This window comes from Aspergillus tanneri, assembly GCF_003426965.1.
Source record: "Aspergillus tanneri strain NIH1004 chromosome Unknown AapTan_5_pilon_pilon_pilon, whole genome shotgun sequence".
Classification (NCBI taxonomy): domain Eukaryota; kingdom Fungi; phylum Ascomycota; class Eurotiomycetes; order Eurotiales; family Aspergillaceae; genus Aspergillus; species Aspergillus tanneri.
In genome coordinates this window covers 1183457-1205330 of record NW_022984632.1, presented here as the reverse complement: position 1 = coordinate 1205330, position 21874 = coordinate 1183457, and the positions used below count along the sequence as shown (strand labels likewise).

The window sequence follows — 21874 nt, the reverse complement described above, 5'->3', positions numbered from 1 at the left end:
GTATCTTTACACCCAAGAATTTCGAAATATCGGCCGCTTTTCGGAAGCTCACAACTCCTCCAATTTAATAAATATAACTCCACAGTCTAAATGACAAATAGAACAGTCAATACTTAGAGTACCAGCCATTCGCTTTTCGAACTGCCTCAAGTCTTCGCCCAAGAAGAGCTAATAGATACATGGAATTCACTCCAATCTAGCAGAGATTTGCCCTGTACGTAGATAGAGTAATAGAAAGTCTTTTAAAAGCTGGTTATTTAAAGGCGCCATACATGCTCTATAGGATTTAAACCAGGTGAGTGTGGCGGCCAATCTAGGACCCAAATCCCATAACTTTTAAACCACTCCTGTGTTACCAAAGCAATATGAATCTTAACATTATCTTGCTGAAATATAGTTCCAGGTTCGTAATTTGGAATAAGGCCTTCTTCAAGTGTATCTATACAGGATTGGGCTGAATATCCACCTTGAAGTGAGTTTTTATCTTTCTCTATAATCCCCAATTTTAAGCGGCCACCAATCCAAATTCCACACCAAATAGACTTTGAACACTGCACTCATCGGAAAAAATAAAGGAATTAAAAACCCTTAAATCACACCACGGCTGTGCAAATTCTAGCCGTTTTTTAGCATCTTCTTTCCTTAAGGGATACTCTTACTTTTCCACTTTTTAAGATAGCAGGCGTTCATTGCACGGCGTACGGTTGAGACAGACGCTGTAATAGGGCAGCTAGCGACAAGCTCTCTCCAACTTAAGGAAGGAAACCGACGCACGACTAATAGATGTAACGGATAGTGGATTGCTGAATCTTTTACGACGACTGCTGCGAGGGCAATGGCTATAATGTGCCTCTGTACGCACGCCTGGGGGCTCTGCAATATTGCTATACTAGCTACTAGGATGCCTACCTGAATGCACAGGCATGCTTTGATGACCATGAACCCCAGCCAAAAGTACGTCTAGATCGTCTTCCTCGTCTGGTCCCATTGTTCATTGATTGCCATTTTTTTACTTCCAGAACGGAATAGCAAGCTTCCATGGGTCAAATCTGGTCGTTGTGATCTGGGCGAAGAGAGATGGTTTGAACCGTGCTGGAACCGACGTTTACTGCTCGAGGAAATTTCATGAAAAATATCAGCCGGTTCCTTATACATCCCCCGAGCAAAGATTCGATGATCATGAGCCGAAGCTCCGAACAACAGCCACGCCTGAGCACCAGCCTGACCAACTTGGAGTAGATGTCCCACCTTGCCAGCCTCGACCGGTTTGTACCACCTACCAAGTATGCCGTTGCTACCACTGAGACAGACCTTGTTGGATGATAAAGATCCTACTATACTTTTAGGCCTCCCCTGCCCCTCTGCCTTAACCTGGGACTACCATAAGAGAGGAAGTCTTGCCTGCGTTATCAACTAATTCGGGGTGAGTGCGAAATGGATTCTTTCGGCATTCAACATGCTAGTCAGTTAATCTAGAATAATATACTGAATCAATATATCGGTTCGAATATCTAAGAAAGAATTGTAGACGGATAGAAATAAAAGAAAATAAATAAAGAGCAATAGGGAAGCTGACAAAAAAGATAGAAGGGTTGGTTCTACAATACGAATGGTCAATCACGACATGCGGGGTGGCGAGACTAAAAACAGGGGAATTTCCACCTTTGCGAATTCCTCCACAACCACCCTATACAACAATAACAATGACAGTATCAACGCAGATCCGTCGAATTGCCGTCGTCGGTGCTGGTCCATCTGGTCTGGCGGCGGTGAAGTACGAACCTTGAGTCCCTCGTAAAGTTACGTCCGCTGACCGGATTCAGGTACCTCCTCGCAGAGAAATGTTTCGACAAAATCGATGTGTTTGAGCAGCGGAGTTCGGCCGGTGGAGTCTGGAGCTATTCCCCTGGAGCATTAAAACAGGGTCTATCGCTGCCAGTGCCGCAACTCAATCCGAACGAACCGCTCGAGGAACCTATCTGGAGCTCTGCAGGAGAGCCGGTTTTTGTCTCTCCTATTTATAGCACCCTGGATACCAACCTTCCAAAGGAACTAATGGCTTACAGCGACAAGCCATTCCCGGCTGATTGCCAGGTTTTGCCCAGGCATACAGTCGTGAAGAAGTACCTGGATGAGTATGCAGAGAACGTGAAAGAGTTTGTTCGGTTCGAAACCCAAGTTGTGGACGTGAGACGCAGTGGACCAGGAGCGAATCGCTGGGTTCTGAGAGCCAAGAACTTGCGCACGGGAGTCGACAGCACGAATGCTTACGATGCTGTCGTCGTCGCCAGCGGACATTTCAATGTCCCCTACACCCCTGATATCCCTGGGATCAAGGATTGGAATAAGACCTATCCGGGAGTCATTTCTCACTCCAAGCTATTTGACTCGCCGGAAGCTTTTCGGGACAAGAAAACGATTGTCGTTGGAAGCTCCGCATCGGGGATTGACATCGGTAGCCAGATCAGCGCAGTGAGCAAAGGCAAACTGCTGGCTTCTCAGAGGTCCGAGTCCTTCCTGGCGCCTTCGACTGCCACAGACAAGGAGTATTTCCCCGAAATCGTAGAGTTCCTACCGCCAACTCAATCTACAAGGGCCGTACGGTTTGCCGATGGTCGGGTCGAAGCAGAGATCGATGCAATCGTCTTCTGCACCGGCTACCTTTACTCGTTCCCTTTCCTATCGTCCCTGGATCCTCCGATCATTACCGATGGTCGCAGAACATTAAACACCTATCAACATCTCTTCTATATACACGATCCCACGTTGGTGCTCCCTGTCTTGCCACAGAGAGTCGTACCATTTCCGCTGTCGGAGAACCAGGCCGCTGTTTTCGCCCGGGTCTGGTCCGGACGGCTCACTCTGCCATCTCTATCCGAAATGAAAGAGTGGGAGGATTCGACCGTGGCGAAAAAGGGTAATGGGACAACATTCCATCTGTTACCGTTCCCGCAGGATGCGGAGTACATGAACTTCCTCTATGAATGGGCCGCGCAGGCTGTAGCCCATCCTGGAGTGGGGGATATTGGAAACGGGAAACGAGGCAACTATTGGGGAGAAAAGGAGAAGTGGATGCGACAGTATTTCCCCGAGATTCGAAGGGCGTTTCTCCAAATGGGCAAGGCCAAAAAAAACATCCACAGCGTCAAACAACTTGGAAGGGATTTTGAAACTAGATGATCGCATGGGGTGATTCTAGAGTAGATAGACTTTGATAGAGGGATAGACCAGATACTCCGTGCTCAGGTAGAATACATACACTATTCAGAAAGAACAGCGTCATCGATTGTGGAGGCCATGGGTCATCACGTGCCCGGCGATCATCCGCCCCTCGACCGGGATTCATTCATTCATTCTCTCTTTCATACTTCTCGACTCTCTTGACCTCTTGCGAGTCCACCTTTGGTACGCCAATCAACATATCACACGAATTATTCCCCATTTACGACTCTTCTTCTTTTCTTTCCTTCTGACATACCGCTTTGTATTGTTTGGACCCTACATCATGGACTGCACTTCGCCGATGCCATCCGGCGCATAATGTGGCGCAAGCGCAAGGCCCCCTCTCCTGTGTCTACGCATACTACAGACCAACATAGGAAAAAGAAGCGGAAACAAAAGTACTTCGTTATCTCCAGTGACAACGAGAGCAAGGACAGCCACGAAAGTTCCGACTTGGCGGAGGACGAGTGGCCCATCAACTGTATACTTGACGAGACAGAGTCCCAGTATTTGATAGATTGGGAAGGACCTTGGTCACCAACTTGGGTGAGTCGGGCACTGCATGCACACAGATTATCTCACTTGGCTCTGTAGACCGGCGCTTGACCTTGGATTTCAATTGACAGCGAAGCCCATGGTTAGGAACCGAAAGAGCACGCCAACGAAATTGCCGTTCGGACTTGGGAAGACAAGAAGCAGCAACGTCCGCAAAACGTAAATCGACTGTCTGAATCCACAAAGAGTGAGTCGTCAGCACCGCGCGCTCAGGGTCGCAACGGGGAAGCCTGTCACCCGCCCGAGCCACACTCTAGTCGCGAGCGATCTCCGTTATTTGTCCCGGTTGATACCATATCAGAAACCCCTCAGGCTCAGGAAACCAGCGGAGCTATAGACCACCCAGAGCCGAGCCCGTCACAGTTACCAGGGCCTCAAGTTTCTAGATCCGAGCGCAGCGGTGCAACCATCTTCAAACTTAAGCAGCCGACACCGGCTACGCCTGGAGTCACAGATCCCTTTGAATACGCAGAAAGTCCTATTCCAGCAGAGTATCTACTTTCTGGAGAATTTTTGCATAGCACAGATATTTCTAGAGAGGCCTCCCTAACTCCCAATAGGGAAGACCCGAGGCCTGACGGGCTTCTAGCATCCGACACAACTGGCACTTACATGCCCCCCAAATCGGCTGGATTGTCCGCCAATAAAGACCTGCTTGCTGTATCAGTCGGTAGTCGGACCAAGGCAGAAATAGCCGAGACCCCACCTCACCCACCAAGTGTTCCTGAGAGCCAAAGGTTGCGGAGCCACCCCGAATCCAACAGCGCGGACCCCCAGGGTTCTGCTAAATCATTTGGCTACCAGCCTGTTTATAGCACCCTCGTCCCTCGGGTACGCCTTCCTGGCGACTTCCCAAGTGGTTCGGCCTATTCCCCAATTCTGTCGAAATCAGTTCCGGGGTCAATCACCACACGTTCGGTTAGGAGTGGAATACGGAGCCAAGAATCCATACACATACCGCAAGCCCGTGCAGCTTCGGTAATTACCTTCAAAGATATGGACGATCAAAAGAAAGAGGTCCGGTCCTTATCCGAGACCATGGAGAAATATAGCCACTATGAGGGAGCAACGCCAAGGGAAAAGTTGCGAAGTGCATACGCCCAACTCACCGCCAGAGCCAGTGCCGGGCCCTCTCAAAATGTCGATGTGAGTGCCACTCCTTCGTCTGCAGGGGACATCGAGCCTTCAGCACCCCCTCCTGTGCCGGAAGCAACGGCGCCTCTTAGTGTTAGAGTCGATAAAGAGCCGGGCAGCCACACACGAACGGAAGCCGCTCCAGCGATTCCGGAACCAGTCACAGGACCAACTGGACTGGAACCTACTCAACACCCTACTGTTCAAACGATTCAACCCAGTGCACTTACGGTAAGTAACGCCGAGCAAGTGCTTCCGGGTTCAGTCTGTCTTGGCCCGTGTGAATTCGCTGTACCACTTCCTATGGATTCTAGAGTTAAGGATGACTATGAACGTGTTGTGGCCAGTGAATCACACAGTATCCGGGAATTCCTTAGGATCTCGGATCCTCGCGAAGAGAGCGCTGAGAATGAGGTGAGCTAAACCATTGATTTCATGGCTTTTAGTTTACAGGAGCCTAACTATCGACCAGCTTGAGCGCCTTGAACCGAAAATCCGCGATGTTCTCAAACATCTAAGCAACGTTGCGACCCACCCCGATCTAAACATCAATGATCATATCAAAGACTCGAGATCAGATTTGGCGAAAGAAGCTGCGTGGGCCGAGTATTCAAGTGCAAAATTTCTCTTTCTCGCCTACGTCGTGGAGATTGCGAGCAGCCGCGATATACACATTGTGATTCTGGTAGATGAAGAGAAAACCCAAGACGTCGTCGAACGCTATCTGAAAGGCAAGGGTCTTGTATACACACGGCCACGGGAAGAAATGGGAATTGGTACGAACCAGGAAGTTTCCATGACCAGAGACTGTTTGAGCTTCGGAATTCAGTCATCGCGCAACGACGGAGTAATGGAAACATACAAAAGACCCTCTGCTATCGTTGCACTAGACTCATCTTTCAATGCAAAGAACCCATCGGTCGAACATATGCGCACCACTTACGCTCGAAACGGAAGTTTACTACCCGTGATCCGGCTCATTGTTGCCAGTTCAAGCGAGCATGTCGAACTCTGCTTCCCCAACCTTGCCGAGATTCAACAGCTGCGTTTGGTCGTTTACTATACTATGCAGCTTCGTGATCTGGTGGGTGATCTTCAGGACGACGCTCTTGGTGTGCGTGAAGATGTAGAGGAAATTTTGTCCTCTCTACTGTCGGATAATTTTGAATACCACTGGCCATTGCCTCTGATTGAGCCACTGCATATAGTGAGCTCCAAGGAGCTTGGTTCTTTACGGATTGGAGGCCTTAACGAGGCGAATGCCGGTAGCGCTCCACCCCTGCGGGCCTTGAGTCAAAAACGTGGAATTGTGAGTCGTGATATCCAAGTGCTAATTTCTATCCCCGTATGGGTGACATGTCTAACACACGGGTAGGAAGTGGAAGGGACCAACGAACAGGTTTCCAAAAGATTTAGGCCGGGTGTGTCACAAGACGCTAGCCAGTTCACTGATGGGTCGAACGTGCAAAGTCAAACGTTGGATCGCGATCTGCAAACGTTGGAGAAACACCTGATTCAAATGAGAGCTTCACATGCCGCCGAACGCGAGAGTCTGCGGGAGTCCTTGGCTGCTGCGGAGTCTCGCCTACTAGAAAGGGAGAAAGTCCTCGAGTCGCTCCAGCATCGCTACGAAAGTCGGACCAAAAATCTCCACCAAATCCGACAGGAACGGGATCGCTTAGTTGAATCCAATACAGCTTCTGAGCAACGAATCCAGAGGCAGAAGGAAGAGATCGGCAAATTGAAGGATGAGCGCACCCAGCTCCGACATGACCTGGAAAGCGCTAGAGAGCGGCTGAAAACCGGAGGAGGAACTGCAGCGGAGCTGGAGTCATCGCAGGAGGAAATTCGGCGCTTGACCAAGGAAAATGCAGCCTTACAACGCAAGGCGGAATACGAAAGCAAGCAGACGGAGTATACTCGCGAGCAATATCAGACTGCATCCACCGCGGCCGCCCAATCCGGCAACGAAAGCCGTCAACTCCGAGAAGAGAACGAGACGTTGAAGCGAAAGGTGGCTGCCGACGTGAGCCGCCTCAAAGAACTCAATATGAAGAACGAGGAAAGCCGGCACCTGGCACGGATCGCCGAACTTGAAACTACGTTGTCGAACCGCGACGACCTCTTGCGCAGGAAAGAAGAAGAGCTGCGGGAGATTCGCAAGAACCGTCCATCGACACGGTCCACCAGCACGCAGCCTCGAAGTCCCAAGTGGACTGCCGGAAATAGTCGGCCTACGAGCCCTGGGATCAATAACAACGGCTCGACCTTTGCCGGACGGGGCAGCGCACTGAGATTTAGCTCGGAGATGTCGCTTTAATGAGGATGGAGCTTAGGCGCCGGCTCTTTTCGAGGGTTTTGGTTGGGGTTATTGGGGCAGTACCGTACATAGGAGATTGTGATGATTGCATTATCCGGGCGTTTTGCTTCTGTGTCCATGTGTCCTTTTGGGCCTGGCTTGTTCCCACGCTATCTTGAGCGATTTACAGTGAACGACTGGGGGTTTTTTAGACCACAGTAATTTTATTTTCTTTTCTTTCTACAAACGGGTTTTCCGGATCATTAGATCAGAGATCACAGAGAGAAGAACCTCTATTCTGTAATTACCAATTTGTTGGCTAGCAGGGGCTACATAAGGCAGTTTGTTACTGCCCCCAGAAGACCCCCAAATCCCCTGGTCTCCATCATGTGTTCACTCACTGTTCCAGTTATTTTCATTCTCCTTGCTTCCCACCGACGGCACATTGCGATTGGCGTCAGCTCGTGGGTCTCTCCAGCAAGGGAGGAATGTTGCTATGGTAAATTGTCTTCGTTCCCTCGGTGGACTCAAAGAACCGGAGCACCAAAAAAAAAAAAAAAAAAAGAACAATAAAGATTATATTTTCTGACTCGTCCAGACAGAATCCGGGGTAAACTCCGACCGTGCGTTGGATGGAACCCGTGCATAGGAAAGTGGGTTAGGAGAATTGATGGGATATGCCGTGTTTCTGCGAGGGATGGAGTCGAAATAACAGGCGAGCGGAGTACTCGTACTCCAACGATTGAACCGCAATCGATGAATAAAGTGATTCCAAGTGCTGGAAATGAAACCTGATTGGAAACCCACGTAGAGGCTGTCCATGGATGGCAGTGGGTATCGGCATGGACAACCATGGTTGACACATAGTTACCTACTCACGAAGTCAGATATGGATCCGATACAAATCTCTGGTTCATTCTGAGAGATACGTAGAGAAACTGAAGAAAATAAAGAAGAAGAAAGAAGAAGAAAGAAGAAGAAAGAAGAGATAAGAAAGAAGAAAGCGGTTTTAAAAAGAAAGAAGGAGAGTAAGAATGAGAAAATGATGTCTGAGAAAGATCACGGGAATAAGCTTATCGATAGCATCCTGCGCTAGTCCCAAACTGGAACCCACGTAAACACCACAACAGAATCGGGCCTCACCGTCCTCTTTCTCTCTCTCTCTCTTTCTCTTTCCTCGCGTCGCTGCTTCTATCATCTTATCCCTCTCGTTTCATTCCTTTCTCTCCATTTCTTTCTCTCCATTTCCTTCTTCTCCTCCTTATCTATCCTCCCTTCTATCATATCTGTCTCTATCATGTCCCTCTGGCAGGCCGTTCCCTGCCACGGCTCTTAATCCCCCCAATTACGCCTTCAACTCCGCTCCCAGGAAGCTAGGCAAGCTCGCTCGTGCTCATCATTCTCCCTCTAACCAGACCTCGTGCCCTCCTGTTGAACTATTCTTCCGCCCTCTCGGGTCACATTGGTCAGGCACAATCAAGTGCGCCTCGTCGCCCTCTTCCACCGCGATGGCCCCGGGCGCACCTCAACTGCCCACCCGGTTCCCTTGCTGGTGTCGAGCCGTGTACTCCTGGGGTGGAGAAACCAATCGGGACCTGGGATTTGTGGAAGGCGACCTCATCGAATGTCTCAACGCCGGAGATGGACAGTGGTGGATGGGTCGTCTGCGTCGGGATCGTCGCATGATGGGTCTGTTCCCATCCAACTTCGTCGAAGTCCTGGGGGAGAACTTCGTCCCCGTCAGTAGCTCAGCCAGCCCCATGGTTGCCGCAGCCCAGTCTCCGATCATGAATCCCACCTCGGCTCCCAAAAAGCAGAAGACCGTGTTCAGAAGACCTTTTCAAGCCCACAAGGAGGCCATGGCCCCCTCCGGCGAACTATCTCGAAGTGGCACGTCGGCATCGCCAACAACGACAACGCCAACAAGCTCGATACCCCAGACTCCACCCCGCGACGGGAGCCTTTCACGGAAAGTCAAGCCACTACGCAATGCTGCGACAACGGTGAAACATCGAAGCTCCGTGGCTAGACCGTCATCGCAGTCGGGGCCTTCGACACACCAGTCCCCAAGGACCGCCCAACCTCGGCCAGAGCCCAGGTCGTCGGCCACGCCAACGGCACCGATCCTCGCCCAGCCCTATCCCTCATCCCGCGCAGTATCCCCTCGTCCACCGCAGGAAGCGGAGCTCTCGTTACCTTCCCTTCCACCGGGGTCGAGCTCGATGCACTCCCGACCCCCGTCGCGCGCAGTGTCTCCGCGACCCCCGAACGAATTGGATTACCTTCCACCATCGGTGCCCATGCAACAGAATGATCCCTATTCCCATGCCTCATCTCGCGAAATCTCCCCTCTACAGCTCCAGGAACGCGAAGAATCACCACCCCCACCCCCTCCGCCCCCGCACCGTGTCGCAGTCAACCGCCAGCCGACGATAGAGACGGGTGTACCGGCCCGATTTGATATGAATGACCGCTATGTGACCATGTCCAGTAGGACCCCGTCTCCGGCGGTGCACTCTCGTGGACATACCCCCTCCCCGCTCCGAGACGCCATGGAAGGGGTAATGACTTCGCTGGAAGACATGGGATTGCCGCGGCAGACCCACTCCGCATCCCCGCAGCCCATGGTGGGAAACCCGTGGTCGCCAGATGCCTACGAGAGCTTAAGGGGAAACCACCAGCCTTCGCACACAATAGGTCGTTCGTTAACGTCGTTAGGATTCGATGGGGATAAGGACTACGATCGTCCGGGGGTGCCTCCTCACCGAGGCAGTGTCTACGCCACGGACCACTTCCTAGATGGCCCGCCCCAGCTGAACAATTACGTGCAGAAGATGGAAAGTCGGCTGCGCCAGATGCAGGCGCAAAACCGGAGAGGCTCTGAGGATATACAACTACCGGAGGACGACGACGAGGAGGAGGAGGATGACGAGGAGCCCCCTCCGCCACCTCCAAAGAATGTTCCCTATCATGGGCGCCACAATTCTGTCCCGGTGCAGTACTCGTCATATTCCGTGGGGCGGCAATCCGGGCCAGACCTGAGGGGCGATATCCTCAATCGGAGTTACACGAACAAGTCGAGCACGACCAACTCCAGCGGCGTACAGAGCATCAGTACCAACCTGACCGCGAGCACTGAGAGAACCAACCAAAGCTTCATGAGTGGTGCATCGGCGGGCGGTTTCAGCGCCACCAGCGCCGGCAGCTACGCTCGCAGGAATGTAGGCGCAAATGGGCGGCCCAATACTGCTGTCGACACCTTTCGCGGCCGGGGGTTCAGCGACGCACCGCGCATGGCACGACCCGAGACCCCCCTGACTGGGATCTCTTACCACTCCAGCCACAACACCTCGCGGCAGGGAGCGTCGTCGGCGATCCCTTGGACGTCGCCTGACACTGTGACGGAAGAGTCGGCAGGCGTGTTCGGCGGCCTGTCCACCCCCAAAGCCAAGAAACATGGCTTCTTCAAGAAAATCCTCGAATCGGCGAAGACCGGCGCGGCCAATGCCCGGAGCAGCATTGCGGTGGGCCAGAGTGGCGGATCCTATTCTCCCACTAAGGGTCGAGCGATATCCCCCATCCGCGCGTCGCCCTCTCAGCGCGACACAGCGCGGGAGATGGGCCTGGGGGGTGCAATCGACTGGGTGCAGGTGCGACGTGACGTGAACCGCGCCAGCTCTCCCAGTCGGAACGAGCGAGTCGAACGGGCCGAGCGATGTCAGATGATGGACCATCCGGTGATCTACGCGGTGGAGGAATTGTACGAGAGCGCCGAAGGCGACGAGAGCATCGACGGGCTGCCAATCAGTGAGCCGACGGATTTTGCCGCTGCCAATCTGAGCCTCGTAGACAAGAGCGCGCGCTTTGTCAACAGTCTTCCGCCGATGACCAACCCGATGAGTCTCGCCCAAGGCTACGTGTGTCGGCCGTACAAGAGCGACGTGCAGCGGCTCCGCGCCCTCTTCACCTGGGTCAGTGAGAAGATCGCCTGGGATGAGCCGGTGGAGGGGGTCGGCCTCGATCTGAGAAGGGTGCTGCAGACCAAGCGAGGAAGCCCCCAGGAGGTCGCCTATCTTGTCCGCGAGATGTGTGCTGCCGTGGGCCTGCATGCCGAGGCCATCAAAGGATTTCTGAAGGCGCCCGGCGACCTGTTCGAGCTGGATAGTCTCGCCCGAGCGAACCACTGGTGGAACGCCGTACTGGTGGATGGCGAATGGCGCATCATGGACTGTTCCCTGGCCAGCCCGACCAACCCACGGCGAAGTCAGTTCGTCACCTCCGTGTCGTCGTGCGCGGCCGAAAGCTGGTATTTCCTGGCCCGCCCTCTTGAGATCTGTTATACGCATGTACCGCTGGTCCCCGAGGAGCAGCATATATGCCCGCCCATCTCGCCCGACGTGCTCCTGGCGCTTCCGCCCGCCTGTCCCCAGTATTTCAAGATGAGCCTCCACTTTCCCGACTACGACACCAGCCTGGTTCGCATTGATGGCTTGGAGGTCATGCAGGTTCGTCTGCTCGTCCCCCCGGACGTGGAATGTGCCGCCGAAGTTGAAGCGCCCACGTTTGCCCGTGATGCCGATGGCGACTTCTTTGAGAGTGGGGAGGTGGTGCGCAAGCGGGCCTTGGCTCAGCCTGACTGGATCAAGGGCCAGAAGCGAGTCACCATCAAGGCCGTGCTGCCGGGCGACGAGGGACAGGGGGTGGTGAAGATTTACGCCGGTCCGAGAGGCCTAATGCATTCCAGTCGCGATATTCCCCATCCCCTGGCACTGGCTCTGCCCATCGTCCACACCGGCGACAATCCCCCGTATGAGTTCGTGCTGCGGCATCCGACACCCCATGCCCAGCGGCACGACCTGTACATCATGCAGCCCCAGTGCTCCCGGTTGGCGGTCAACAACACCTTTGTCTTCGCCGTTCGCCAGCATCCGTCGTCTCCGCCGGTCACCTCTCAGGGCCCGGACACCGGACTGGGGGGACGCATCTCCCCGTCCATTCTGTCACGACCTGCCAGCGCCCTCAGCATGGTTTCCAGTTCTGCGGGTGGCTCCTCCGTGTCCACCGTCTCGAATGAGTTCTCGGCCTCGACGTCAGCGATTTCATCAACACGATCCAGCTCCGGGCGAGAGAAGCCGGCCAAGCTGGCGATCCAGTCGCCCTCGGGCAAGATCCTACGACTGAGCCGGAAGGCCGACCACATGGTGAGTACCACTAGCAGTGCCGACTCCGCCACAGATGATACGGCCAGCGGCAGTGTGTGGGAGACGGTGATCAAGATCGGTGAACGTGGCGTGTGGAGAGGCTTAGTCCTGGCAGATCGTGTTGCGCGCTGGTGTGTATTTTGTGAATGGGAATGCTACTGATATTTCATGTTGAATCTGATGCCCTGGACGACATTTGGATCTTGTGTACACTGCCCATCTTTTTTGTTTCTTTGTTCCACCTTTTGTTCTTTTCTCTCCTTGCACTGCATGAGCTTTGTTCCGGGAAACCGAAAGCATCGTCGAGCATATGGGATTGGCTTGTGTTTCATCATTCATTGCATTCTTCCTTGCCTACTGATTGCATTGCATTGCTGAGCTGGGGTTGGGGTCTTGCATGGTCGCATCAAGATGATATATCGCGTTTCATCATTTTCTTTACTGGCCGGACTTTAGGGGAGAGCAGCATGGACGGACACAATATACTACTACATGTGTGGAGTTACAGGGATTCTTCCTTTTTATGGGACTGGTGTACGATGTTGTGAATCTATAATGTTGTTTTCTTTCATCTCTTGGCCACTGGGTTCCTTTTTCTTTTCTTTTCTTTGTCTTTCGGCCGGTGCACGGATTAGAACCGGGAAGTTGGAAGGCTGCCATCGAATTTTCTTTCTTGCGCGTATGTATTCGTAAGGGCATGAATAGAGAAGTGTTCATGAGCTCCCGCGTCACAGTTTCTCTGCTGGAGAAGCAACTGCCTGACGAACCAGCGGAGCAACCTGCTTTCGACTCTTTGTCACGTCCCCCTGTACCCAGATGCGCCTCCAGGGGAACTGATCACTGTCGAGAACGCTCCGAATCGCCGGTGCCTGGTCATCCGCATCGGCGCTGTCCAGCGCCGTCCACTCCTGCAGATCCAGCTGCGAGGCGGAGCGTGTTGCCAAATCCTTCAGTGCATCTACGGCCGGTCCCTCTTGCAGGGCACAAACAAGTAACTCTCGAACGAATGCACCATTCCGCATCGGCGAGCTGAATGCAGTCATGACGACGACAATATCCAACTCACGCCGTGCAGAAAACCCACACAGAGCATCCAGAAAGGCCTGCGGATTGCCTGCTTTTTGAACAATCCAGGAGACGGGCTTGACCATCGAGCAGAACCCGATGTTGAGGGGCTTCTCGGCACGACTCGGAGGCGACTCGGTCCACTGTTTGTAGTCACGATCGAGCATCTCGTCGACGGTGAGTAGATCAAGACTGTTTGATTTGGTTTCGTGGATCTGCCTGTAATACGCATCTCTGTCCCAAGCGGACGGCGCGGAATCGAGGATACGGCGCAGGAATTCCCACGCTTCAGTATCGATCACAGTCACTTTATCCTTGGCATTCATATTCACCGTGTCAATCAGTAGAGGAGCGAGCGCTAGTCGGGCAACCGGCTCTTCCTCTGGAAACCGATCCTCTGTATCTGAGGGTGTCCATAATCCCATCGTGTTCAGAGTATTCACAACAAGAGACGAACATGACCCTGCTTTTTCAATCACCAAGGGTTTGATATCAGGACCTAGGAATCCCTCGTCGACATGGTGATCAATACATCCTACCACGGTAAACTCAACCATCGGCAAGCCGTCCAGACTACCTTTTCCTTTTTGGCCGTCTGATGAAGGGATCGGTAACGCGTTCCAGTCGACCAGGACCGCATCCGCCGCGTAGCGGCGGTGGGGACCCGGATCGCAGTCTATCCCGCGTTGCTTCAGGTGCTCTGCAAAGTCCGCGACGGTGAGGATGTGGTTCTGGAGTAAGCTACCTGCGGGTTCAGATGTTGGGTCTCCAGAATTCGTGGAGATCCAGAACGCTTTGACAAACTCAGGCCGGAGACGACAGAGCTCCGGACCTGAGGGCACTTGGGGAATGTTAATGAGAGGGATGTGACATCGCGATGAGCGATTGGCGAAATACGAGTAGACCAAGGCGCAAATCATGGAATCGAGGTCGGCGGAGGGGTTACCGATGACGTACACGGGGGCCTCTGCGTGGGGCAAGGCGCCTGCAATAAATCGCAGATGGGTCTTGCGGGCGGCCCAGAGCATGGATAGGAGGCTGTGAACTGGTTGGCCCGCCATTGTGCCAGGATGTACATACGTGCCTGTTTGCTGGATGGATATTGTTCGGTTGATGTGATGGTAGGTTGATTTCCGATAAGTGATAATGGTGGCAGAATGTCACCGCCCACGTCACCGCTTTATCTACGCAATTTACCTCCCTTGAGATTTACTAAAACTTGTAGTTTACTATTGGAGATTGGGTGCTTGTTAAGATTGCATGCGACCCAGAAGACTTATCGAAGGAGTCATTTACTATAATCAAATTCGCTGTGACAAATTTTGGCTTATTGGGGAGCATAACGTAGCAATTTACAAGTGACTAGATAGGAAACGGCGTTTTCTATTCCGCACCATGATATAAAGCTAATCAAGGTTTATAGATTTGTATCAAATCTACCAGTTCACTCCGAATATGCATTGTATTATCCTACTGAAACAGAAAGTTATTCCAATACCTCCCATTCTATTTAAGAAATGATGCCAAGCATGCAGTCTAGAGCCGCGCAGACACTCGCGGAACTACCTTACTGGGTCTAGCAACTATGGTCTCTTAGACAGGCTAAATTAAACTAAGTATAGTCAACCAAACCCAAATTAGAATTTAGGCTAAGGCTTGTATATAGTTATTGAACGCACTCGGTATACTATACCTAATTTATTTCAATTTCCATATTTTCTGTAGGGCCTCCCCCTCAGGTAGTTCACCGAGAAGTGGGACCATTAAATTATATCTTTATCTGAGGCCTGAGTGCTAAAGCAGGAAGAGAAAAGACCGCGATGCGTTTGGATCCACAGTCCGGGTTAAAATATAGCTCGTGACTAGGTTGCCCACAAATTTACTACATTGCTCCATACAGATTAAGGATAACTAACCAGATAACCTCTAACTGGGCACTCTCGACCAGGCCCAGACCAACAGTCTCAGGACCTGGATCTGTATAACTACTAGTACTCTGGAAGACACCTGTCGCCAGATACAGTGAGTGAGAACTACTACTTAATAACTAATATGGACCCCTTCTTACTGGCGACAGACACAAAAGGTGAAAGTAGTACACTTAGAGCCATGCCTTGTACCGTCGGAAATCTTGGCCGGTTCCCTAAAAGCATTTGGAGAGGATTTTGTCCACTTGGTGAAGAGTCGACCTTGTCAAGCTGTGTCAAAGATGGCGATTACTGGAGCACGTGTGGGCATTGAAAATATTTTTGACACCCCCGACGCCCACTCTCTGCTTAAGAAGCTGGAAGCAGATATAACTCAGGTTTTAGAATCCCCCTGGTCGTACATGAGGCATGGGAGCTCCTCAATCTACGGCTGGAAGATTTGCCCATCATGGGACGTGCAGCCCAAGGATTTGGAGCAGCATCATCTCGATACTTTCGTGCCTTCCTTACTGAGGAAAAGATTCTAACATGCGTGAAGGACGGCATTGAAAATCGAACTGAAGACCTTTTCTTCGTTATCTTGGGAGACGCGGTTAACATGGTCAAGCATCCCACGATTCTTGATCTACTCCTGTCATCGCCAGATATGTGGGTGTTGTCCACTGCAACAGGACTACCCAAGAGGCAGCCAAAGGCAGAACGTGCAACAAAACTTGCAGAAGTAAAGATATCAAAAATAATGGAAAATGCACGAGACGCCAACGATGCTGTAGAAAATGCGACCGATGCGGGGAAAGTCGCCAGAGGCACAAAATTTGAAGACTAAGCTGCTCAAGCTGCACGGAGGGCTCGGTATGCTGCCGATGCCGCCCATGAGGCCGTTCTCGATGCCGAAGGGGAGGAATCAATCAAAGCTCTTGATGGCATTTAAACTGTTAATATTGCACATGTTCATGCAGAGGGAAGGATGATCGTGGAGGGCTCCCAGTTCTGGGCCACCGCCGAGGCTGAACTTGAGGGCGCATTAGCGGATACATGGGGTGAAAGTGACATGGCCGAGAGTAATGCAAACTGCAAACGTGGACTAGGAAAGAGTTTGAAAAACCTGCGCAGACTTGAATACAATGTTTGAACACAATGTCTTTTGACATCTTCCCTTGGTTGAAGCCCTGGAAATATGCTGAGGTATGGTGCAGTCGACAAGGGGGGGGGATGCCCTCTTTCACAGTACCTTCAATAGCCGGAAGGGGGTTTTGATAGCAACCGTACACTATAAGAAATATATCTCCAAGGTTACCGGCCGCAAAGGCCTCGCAATTGGCCGTGCCACCGCCAAGTCGTGGACTCGGGCCCAAGTGAGCAAGAAGACGATCACAGCAATGGTAGACCGGTTTGGACGGCAGATTTCACAAGCCTTTGCAGGGGAGGCTGGGAATATCCTGCTCTAACGAGAAACCCACCAACGTCGTACAAGTGGGCGCTTTTATGGCCAACCCCAAAGCCTCCAAAATCGGAGAATGCACAATATCAGTGACGTGAGAATGGATGAAGGCGTGGGATTTATATTTCAAGATCCAAAGAGAATCCGCGAGTCGAATATAGCCTGGTTCATGAAGTTGTAGGAAGGTGTCGGTGTTGTAATTCCGGGGAAGATTGATTAGTACTATTATTAGTATGCAGATGATCTGTCTGTCGGCTTCTAGAACGGGGACAACGTAAAATATTCCATTAAATTTGTAGGGTCATCCGTAAGAGAGCTCTTTCTAGAGGCTTTTGATAAGAATTGAGTTGATATATTACCACGGTTCTGCTGTTACACCGTTGCTCCCACGGTTTCTGGGTGAATGTGGGGAGGATTGTGCTACTGATACGATACGATACTGGACCCCGTGATACCCGCCGAAAAGTCGCCGGGCCAAACAAGCTTTCTTTCCTTCTGTCGTGCGCATCTTTAAAGTCATCCAGCTCTGCCCGTCCACCCTCGGTGTTTACGACGTAGGGCGCAGTGTCGCAAGGGACCCAGAAAAAAAATGCAGAGCCTGTAATCGAGAAAAGGTGGAAATCGTGTACCGATTAATGGCCGCAGCGATGGACGACGACGAGCAGCCTCAGATCACTGAACCCTTGCGTTCAGCTCGCATCCCCATCGCACAGCTCTCCCCAACGGCCAAACATCTGTCAGAGGCCTCCATTCACGCAATAGTTACTCTTTTATGGCCTTATTCATCCTCCAGCAAGTCACTTGGCCTGCTATTATCCGAGCCCGATGTCCGTTTACGTCCCTCTAACGGACAAGTGAAAGTCCTCTTTCATGGACGCGTCGCCGAGGACGTAGCAAAGTCGAGGATCGGGATTGGCGACGAGGTGTATCTTAAATTACTGGGGTCGAGGTTTGTGACTAGTGAAGCAGCGACTCAGACGCCGGGTAAATATTTGCCGTGGGACGTACATTTTGACGATTGCGTATTTTTCGAGGTGATTCTCCTAGCAAACTGAGGTCTCAAATCAATTGGACAATCCACTGATAGATAATGGCTTAGATCTTACAATCCTCGAAACACGTGTTGACCGTGAAAGTTAACCCTCCTTCATCACCACCGCATAGCACCGACGTTGCAACAGCCGCTCCGGCTACACCATCGACCAATGGCAATATTCAACTTGAGCGACCTGATACTGCAGGGGGCTTAGGGTCATGGCAATCCCCAGCATTTGTGGGGAGGTCGCGCACTTCATTTGGGGGTCTAGTTGATTCCGCGTTCGACCCCTTTGCCGAGGACGATGGATTTGTACCGGGTAAAGGGAGAAAAAGACCACGTTTTAGTATGAGAAGCAGTGACTGGCGTTTAATTGACGAGCCCGAAAGCCCGGGCGACAAGGACGTACCGTTCGATTGGTCACATATATTTGATGAGGATGAAGATGAGGAGGCGGAGATGGAGCAAACGTCGGTCTCCGAGAACCCTTCGGAGGTGTCGAGCGATGCTTTGGGCCAAAAGAGCTCTTTGGATACAGCTAAAGCTATTGAAGTGGATAATTCCACAGCACAGGTATCCCCAGAGCTGACAAATGTTCCAGAGAAAATAGAGGATAGTGGCCAATTTCTCCAACCCTTTACTGTTCGACGACCCGGAATTTTTGGCCAGGACATTAAACAGCATACCAACCCTCATCATTCCCATCTTCCGACGGATACACCGCGTCTGCATCCTATTCCATCCCCTGGGCTCCCCATCCCTTCTCCACTAGTAACGACATCGACTGGTCAACAAGGTTATTTCACGGACACGCCGCAGTTTGAATCCAAGGCGGTCACTACGTCATTGACACAGAAGGTCGGAAGGTTGGGACATGAGAGTTCCGATGCACTGCTTAGCATTTCGGAAACGAAGGAAGATGAACACACCGACTCAATTTTGGGGACAGACAGTCAAACAACATGGTTAGCGGAATCGAGGTCAGGCTTGCCTGACACTATCATCGACCATGTATTGTCCGCTCCATCTCCTTCCGCATCTACCGCCGCAATGACCAATATGCAACTTGATGAAGTTGCAAGAATCACAGTTACGTGCGTTCAGGAAGATCAACAGCCCATATACATTTCCAGCAATCTTCCAGCAGAAGCAGAACATCCCGGGCTTGGTGGGTTTTTAGAAATGCCTAAGATGGAAAAAACAGAAGACCACGGTGCCGAATCCATTCAAAGTGGCCTTCGGGCACGAGAAGCTTTAGAAAGACATGAAAGGGCGCACATGGTAACCGAAGTACACGGGCAAAACCAGTTGGAAATAAGTGCGCGGGATGGAGATCGTGCTGAACCGGAGTCCATTTCTGGAGATTCTAGCACTGCTGACAGCTCCGACATTATTGAATATGACTTTTATGGGCGTGGAGAGAGCTTACCAGATGGGAAAACAGGTATCCCAGCACAGGTTTATGATTATAATTCTCAGCCGGAAGAAAGCGAGGGCGAGGTCTCGAGTGAAGAGAGATATGAAAGGGAGGAATCAGAAGGGGAAGAAGATGTAGAGAGCTTTGCTGAGAATGAATACTATGGAGGGGATCGCGAGTCGGAAATTGAGTCCGATTCGATGAGTGTCGGCTCTCCTACTCAGCCCCAACTCGCCCCCAAAACTTCGGAACCCGAAGTCATTGTCTTAGATAGTGAGAGTGAGGATGAAGCGCCTCCTAGCTCTCATGCACGCGATGTTGGAGTACGAGTAGGACCCCCTACCAACGAACGAGAGTCAATGTCGTCTCCGTCGTTAGGAAGCGAAGGCTTCACTTCTGACGAAAGCTCGATGGTCTCAGAGGATGAAAAACGGCCCGAAGCGGAATTCCATCCTGAGTTGCAGATAATGCAGGATGAACCGAAAGCAGCCGAGAGAAGAGAACGGCGGCTGTCAAAAAATTACTCTGAAGAGTGGTCAGAAGAAGAAGACTCTGAAGAGGAGCGTTCAGAGGACGATCGAGTTAGTGATGAGGATATGAAGGGCAAAATGATACCAGTTGACCATTTCGACAATGAGCTGTCAGAACATGAACAAGGAGAACATGAAGTTGGTGAGTTCGAAGGGGTAGGATCTGAACGGATAGAGAATGAAGCTGTCCAATTTGAACAGGCAATATGTGAGCCAAGAAAAGAACAATCGGTGGAAATTCGAGAGCTGGACTACGAGAATGCTCGAGATGACCAAATCCAGGGCAGGCAAGCGAAAGAAGATGAAAGTCCAAATGAAGCATTCTTTCCTGCATCAGACATCCACTATGCCGGTGGCTCTGATGTTGATGAGCTTCCAGAAAAGGATGCTGCATCTCTACCAGTTCTGCCCCAGGATTCTTTGGATCGTGCCTTGCATGTCTTACAAAGTAGTGAAGGCCCTCATGCTGACTCCGGAGTTTCCTTGCATCACGCGGATCTGGCGATTGATCCTGAGCTATACAACTCAAGCTCTGCTCAGGCAATGGCCACAACTAGCATTTCCCCAGATAATGGTCAAGACGGCCGACCGTCAGAAACTAGAGAAGTGTTAGCCCATGTCTCCGAACCTGGGCAGAGAGGTTATTGTGGCTTGATTCTTGATGGCGCTGCATCTCCAATACACGTTTCTTCTATAGACGCAGTTGCATGGCTACCCACCCCGGAGCTGACTCAAGAACGAAGCGCTTTGCAAGGTGAAGGCGAAATGTTGCCTATAGAACACGCAGAAACTTTTACATCTGCAGAAATAGATAAGGAGGAAACAGCTGCTGTCCAGGACTTTGGCCCTCGATCAGCCTCCAGTGTTGCATCAGAGGAAGAGTCAGTTAGAGTGGAGGTGTCATTTTCGACCCTCAAAGAGCACTCTAGCTCTGAGGAATCCAAAGCCTTGCAGGGAAAAATTGCCCTTGGTGATGACGATGGAGGCACTTTGGACAGTGATCGCCTAGTTGGTATAGACCGCCATCATCCAGGCTTACGCAGCAAGCTCTCATACTTTGCTCCCCTTGCTACACTTGTTGATCATTACAACGCTACAATTGATAGTATTTCCGTTGCATCGGAAGTACGTCCTATCACCCGGGCCTCTTCAGGAAAGAAGGATTACATATTAACCCTCCGACTGACCGATCCGTCAATGGCTGGTACTACCTATTGTGCCCAAATATTCCGACCTTTCAAAGCAGCACTTCCTACTGTAGACGAAGGCGATTCTATTCTTTTACGGAATTTCAAGGTCAATAGTTTCAACCACGCGATGATACTCGTTAGCCAGAATACCAGCGCCTGGGTGGTTTTCAGTGGTTCCAAGAGCAAGGGCCAAGTTGATGGACCGCCGGTAGAATACGGGGATGAAGAGCAAGCCTATGCTACAAACCTGCGACAATGGTATCAAGAAGACGGCGTAGCAATGGTAGCAGACGCTGAACTGCAAGCATCTATCGAGAGAGCTAGCCGAGAAGGCACGCCCGCCAGTAGTGTGGCACTTAGCGACTCGGGGAGTTTTGACTCGACACAACGTGATGGTGAACGTGGCGAGCCATCAATGTCAAGCCTGAGCTCACGGCGGAACAGGAAGTCCCACCGCCGGATCACGATTCATCAGTTGAGAGACGGAAGGAGATATACCGAGGTCGGCTCGCCGTCTGGTAGAGAAAGCATACATGAGCTTAGGGATGGGACTGTGTATGCAAATCACTAAGTTCGATTGACGGCCGGAATTTATACCCGATTTACTCAGATGTGATTTTATACATCTACTTGCCGCTTTCAATCTTGTAGAATGCTGACTAGCTCAGCAAGAAGCTGCTGCAATGACGTGCTTCTTTCGTTCTATGAATAGATAGATACCTCTGTCTGTAGTACTCAGATATTTCAATCACTAACCACATCATGCCACAGTCTATGGAACGGACCATCTACGAAGAAGTCTATACATAAGGGGAAATAGCCGGATCGAGCAGGCAGACTCCCAAAACACACATGC

At 51.5% G+C, this 21874-nt stretch overlaps 6 protein-coding genes across 6 annotated transcripts; 5 read left to right on the top strand and 1 right to left on the bottom strand.

Annotated features, from left to right (window-relative positions):
- Nucleotides 1–1703: 1703 nt before the first annotated feature.
- Nucleotides 1704–3180, top strand: ATNIH1004_009814 (putative flavin dependent monooxygenase; the record flags this gene model as incomplete). The annotated part of the gene is made up of 2 exons (XM_033574396.1): nucleotides 1704–1774; nucleotides 1824–3180. 2 exons carry the CDS (start codon nucleotides 1704–1706, stop codon nucleotides 3178–3180), a joined length of 1428 nt encoding a protein of 475 aa, XP_033422414.1.
- Nucleotides 3181–3540: 360 nt separating this feature from the next.
- Nucleotides 3541–7231, top strand: ATNIH1004_009813 (uncharacterized protein; the record flags this gene model as incomplete). The annotated part of the gene is made up of 4 exons (XM_033574395.1): nucleotides 3541–3768; nucleotides 3865–5325; nucleotides 5384–6220; nucleotides 6287–7231. 4 exons carry the CDS (start codon nucleotides 3541–3543, stop codon nucleotides 7229–7231), a joined length of 3471 nt encoding a protein of 1156 aa, XP_033422413.1.
- A 1487-nt stretch (nucleotides 7232–8718) lies between these two features.
- On the top strand, nucleotides 8719–12573 carry CYK3 (putative SH3 domain protein (Cyk3); the record flags this gene model as incomplete). The annotated part of the gene is made up of 1 exon (XM_033574394.1): nucleotides 8719–12573. The coding sequence occupies one exon, from the start codon at nucleotides 8719–8721 to the stop codon at nucleotides 12571–12573; it is 3855 nt and encodes a 1284-aa protein (XP_033422412.1).
- Nucleotides 12574–13139: 566 nt separating this feature from the next.
- PPX1 (putative exopolyphosphatase) lies at nucleotides 13140–14504 on the bottom strand (the record flags this gene model as incomplete). Its single annotated transcript, XM_033574393.1, has 1 exon — nucleotides 13140–14504. The coding sequence occupies one exon, from the start codon at nucleotides 14502–14504 to the stop codon at nucleotides 13140–13142; it is 1365 nt and encodes a 454-aa protein (XP_033422411.1).
- A 1181-nt stretch (nucleotides 14505–15685) lies between these two features.
- On the top strand, nucleotides 15686–16852 carry ATNIH1004_009810 (uncharacterized protein; the record flags this gene model as incomplete). The annotated part of the gene is made up of 5 exons (XM_033574392.1): nucleotides 15686–15901; nucleotides 15943–16125; nucleotides 16178–16256; nucleotides 16364–16530; nucleotides 16601–16852. The coding sequence occupies 5 exons, from the start codon at nucleotides 15686–15688 to the stop codon at nucleotides 16850–16852; spliced, it is 897 nt and encodes a 298-aa protein (XP_033422410.1).
- Nucleotides 16853–17480: 628 nt separating this feature from the next.
- ATNIH1004_009809 (uncharacterized protein) lies at nucleotides 17481–21589 on the top strand (the record flags this gene model as incomplete). Its single annotated transcript, XM_033574391.1, has 2 exons — nucleotides 17481–17879; nucleotides 17945–21589. 2 exons carry the CDS (start codon nucleotides 17481–17483, stop codon nucleotides 21587–21589), a joined length of 4044 nt encoding a protein of 1347 aa, XP_033422409.1.
- Nucleotides 21590–21874: the final 285 nt, after the last annotated feature.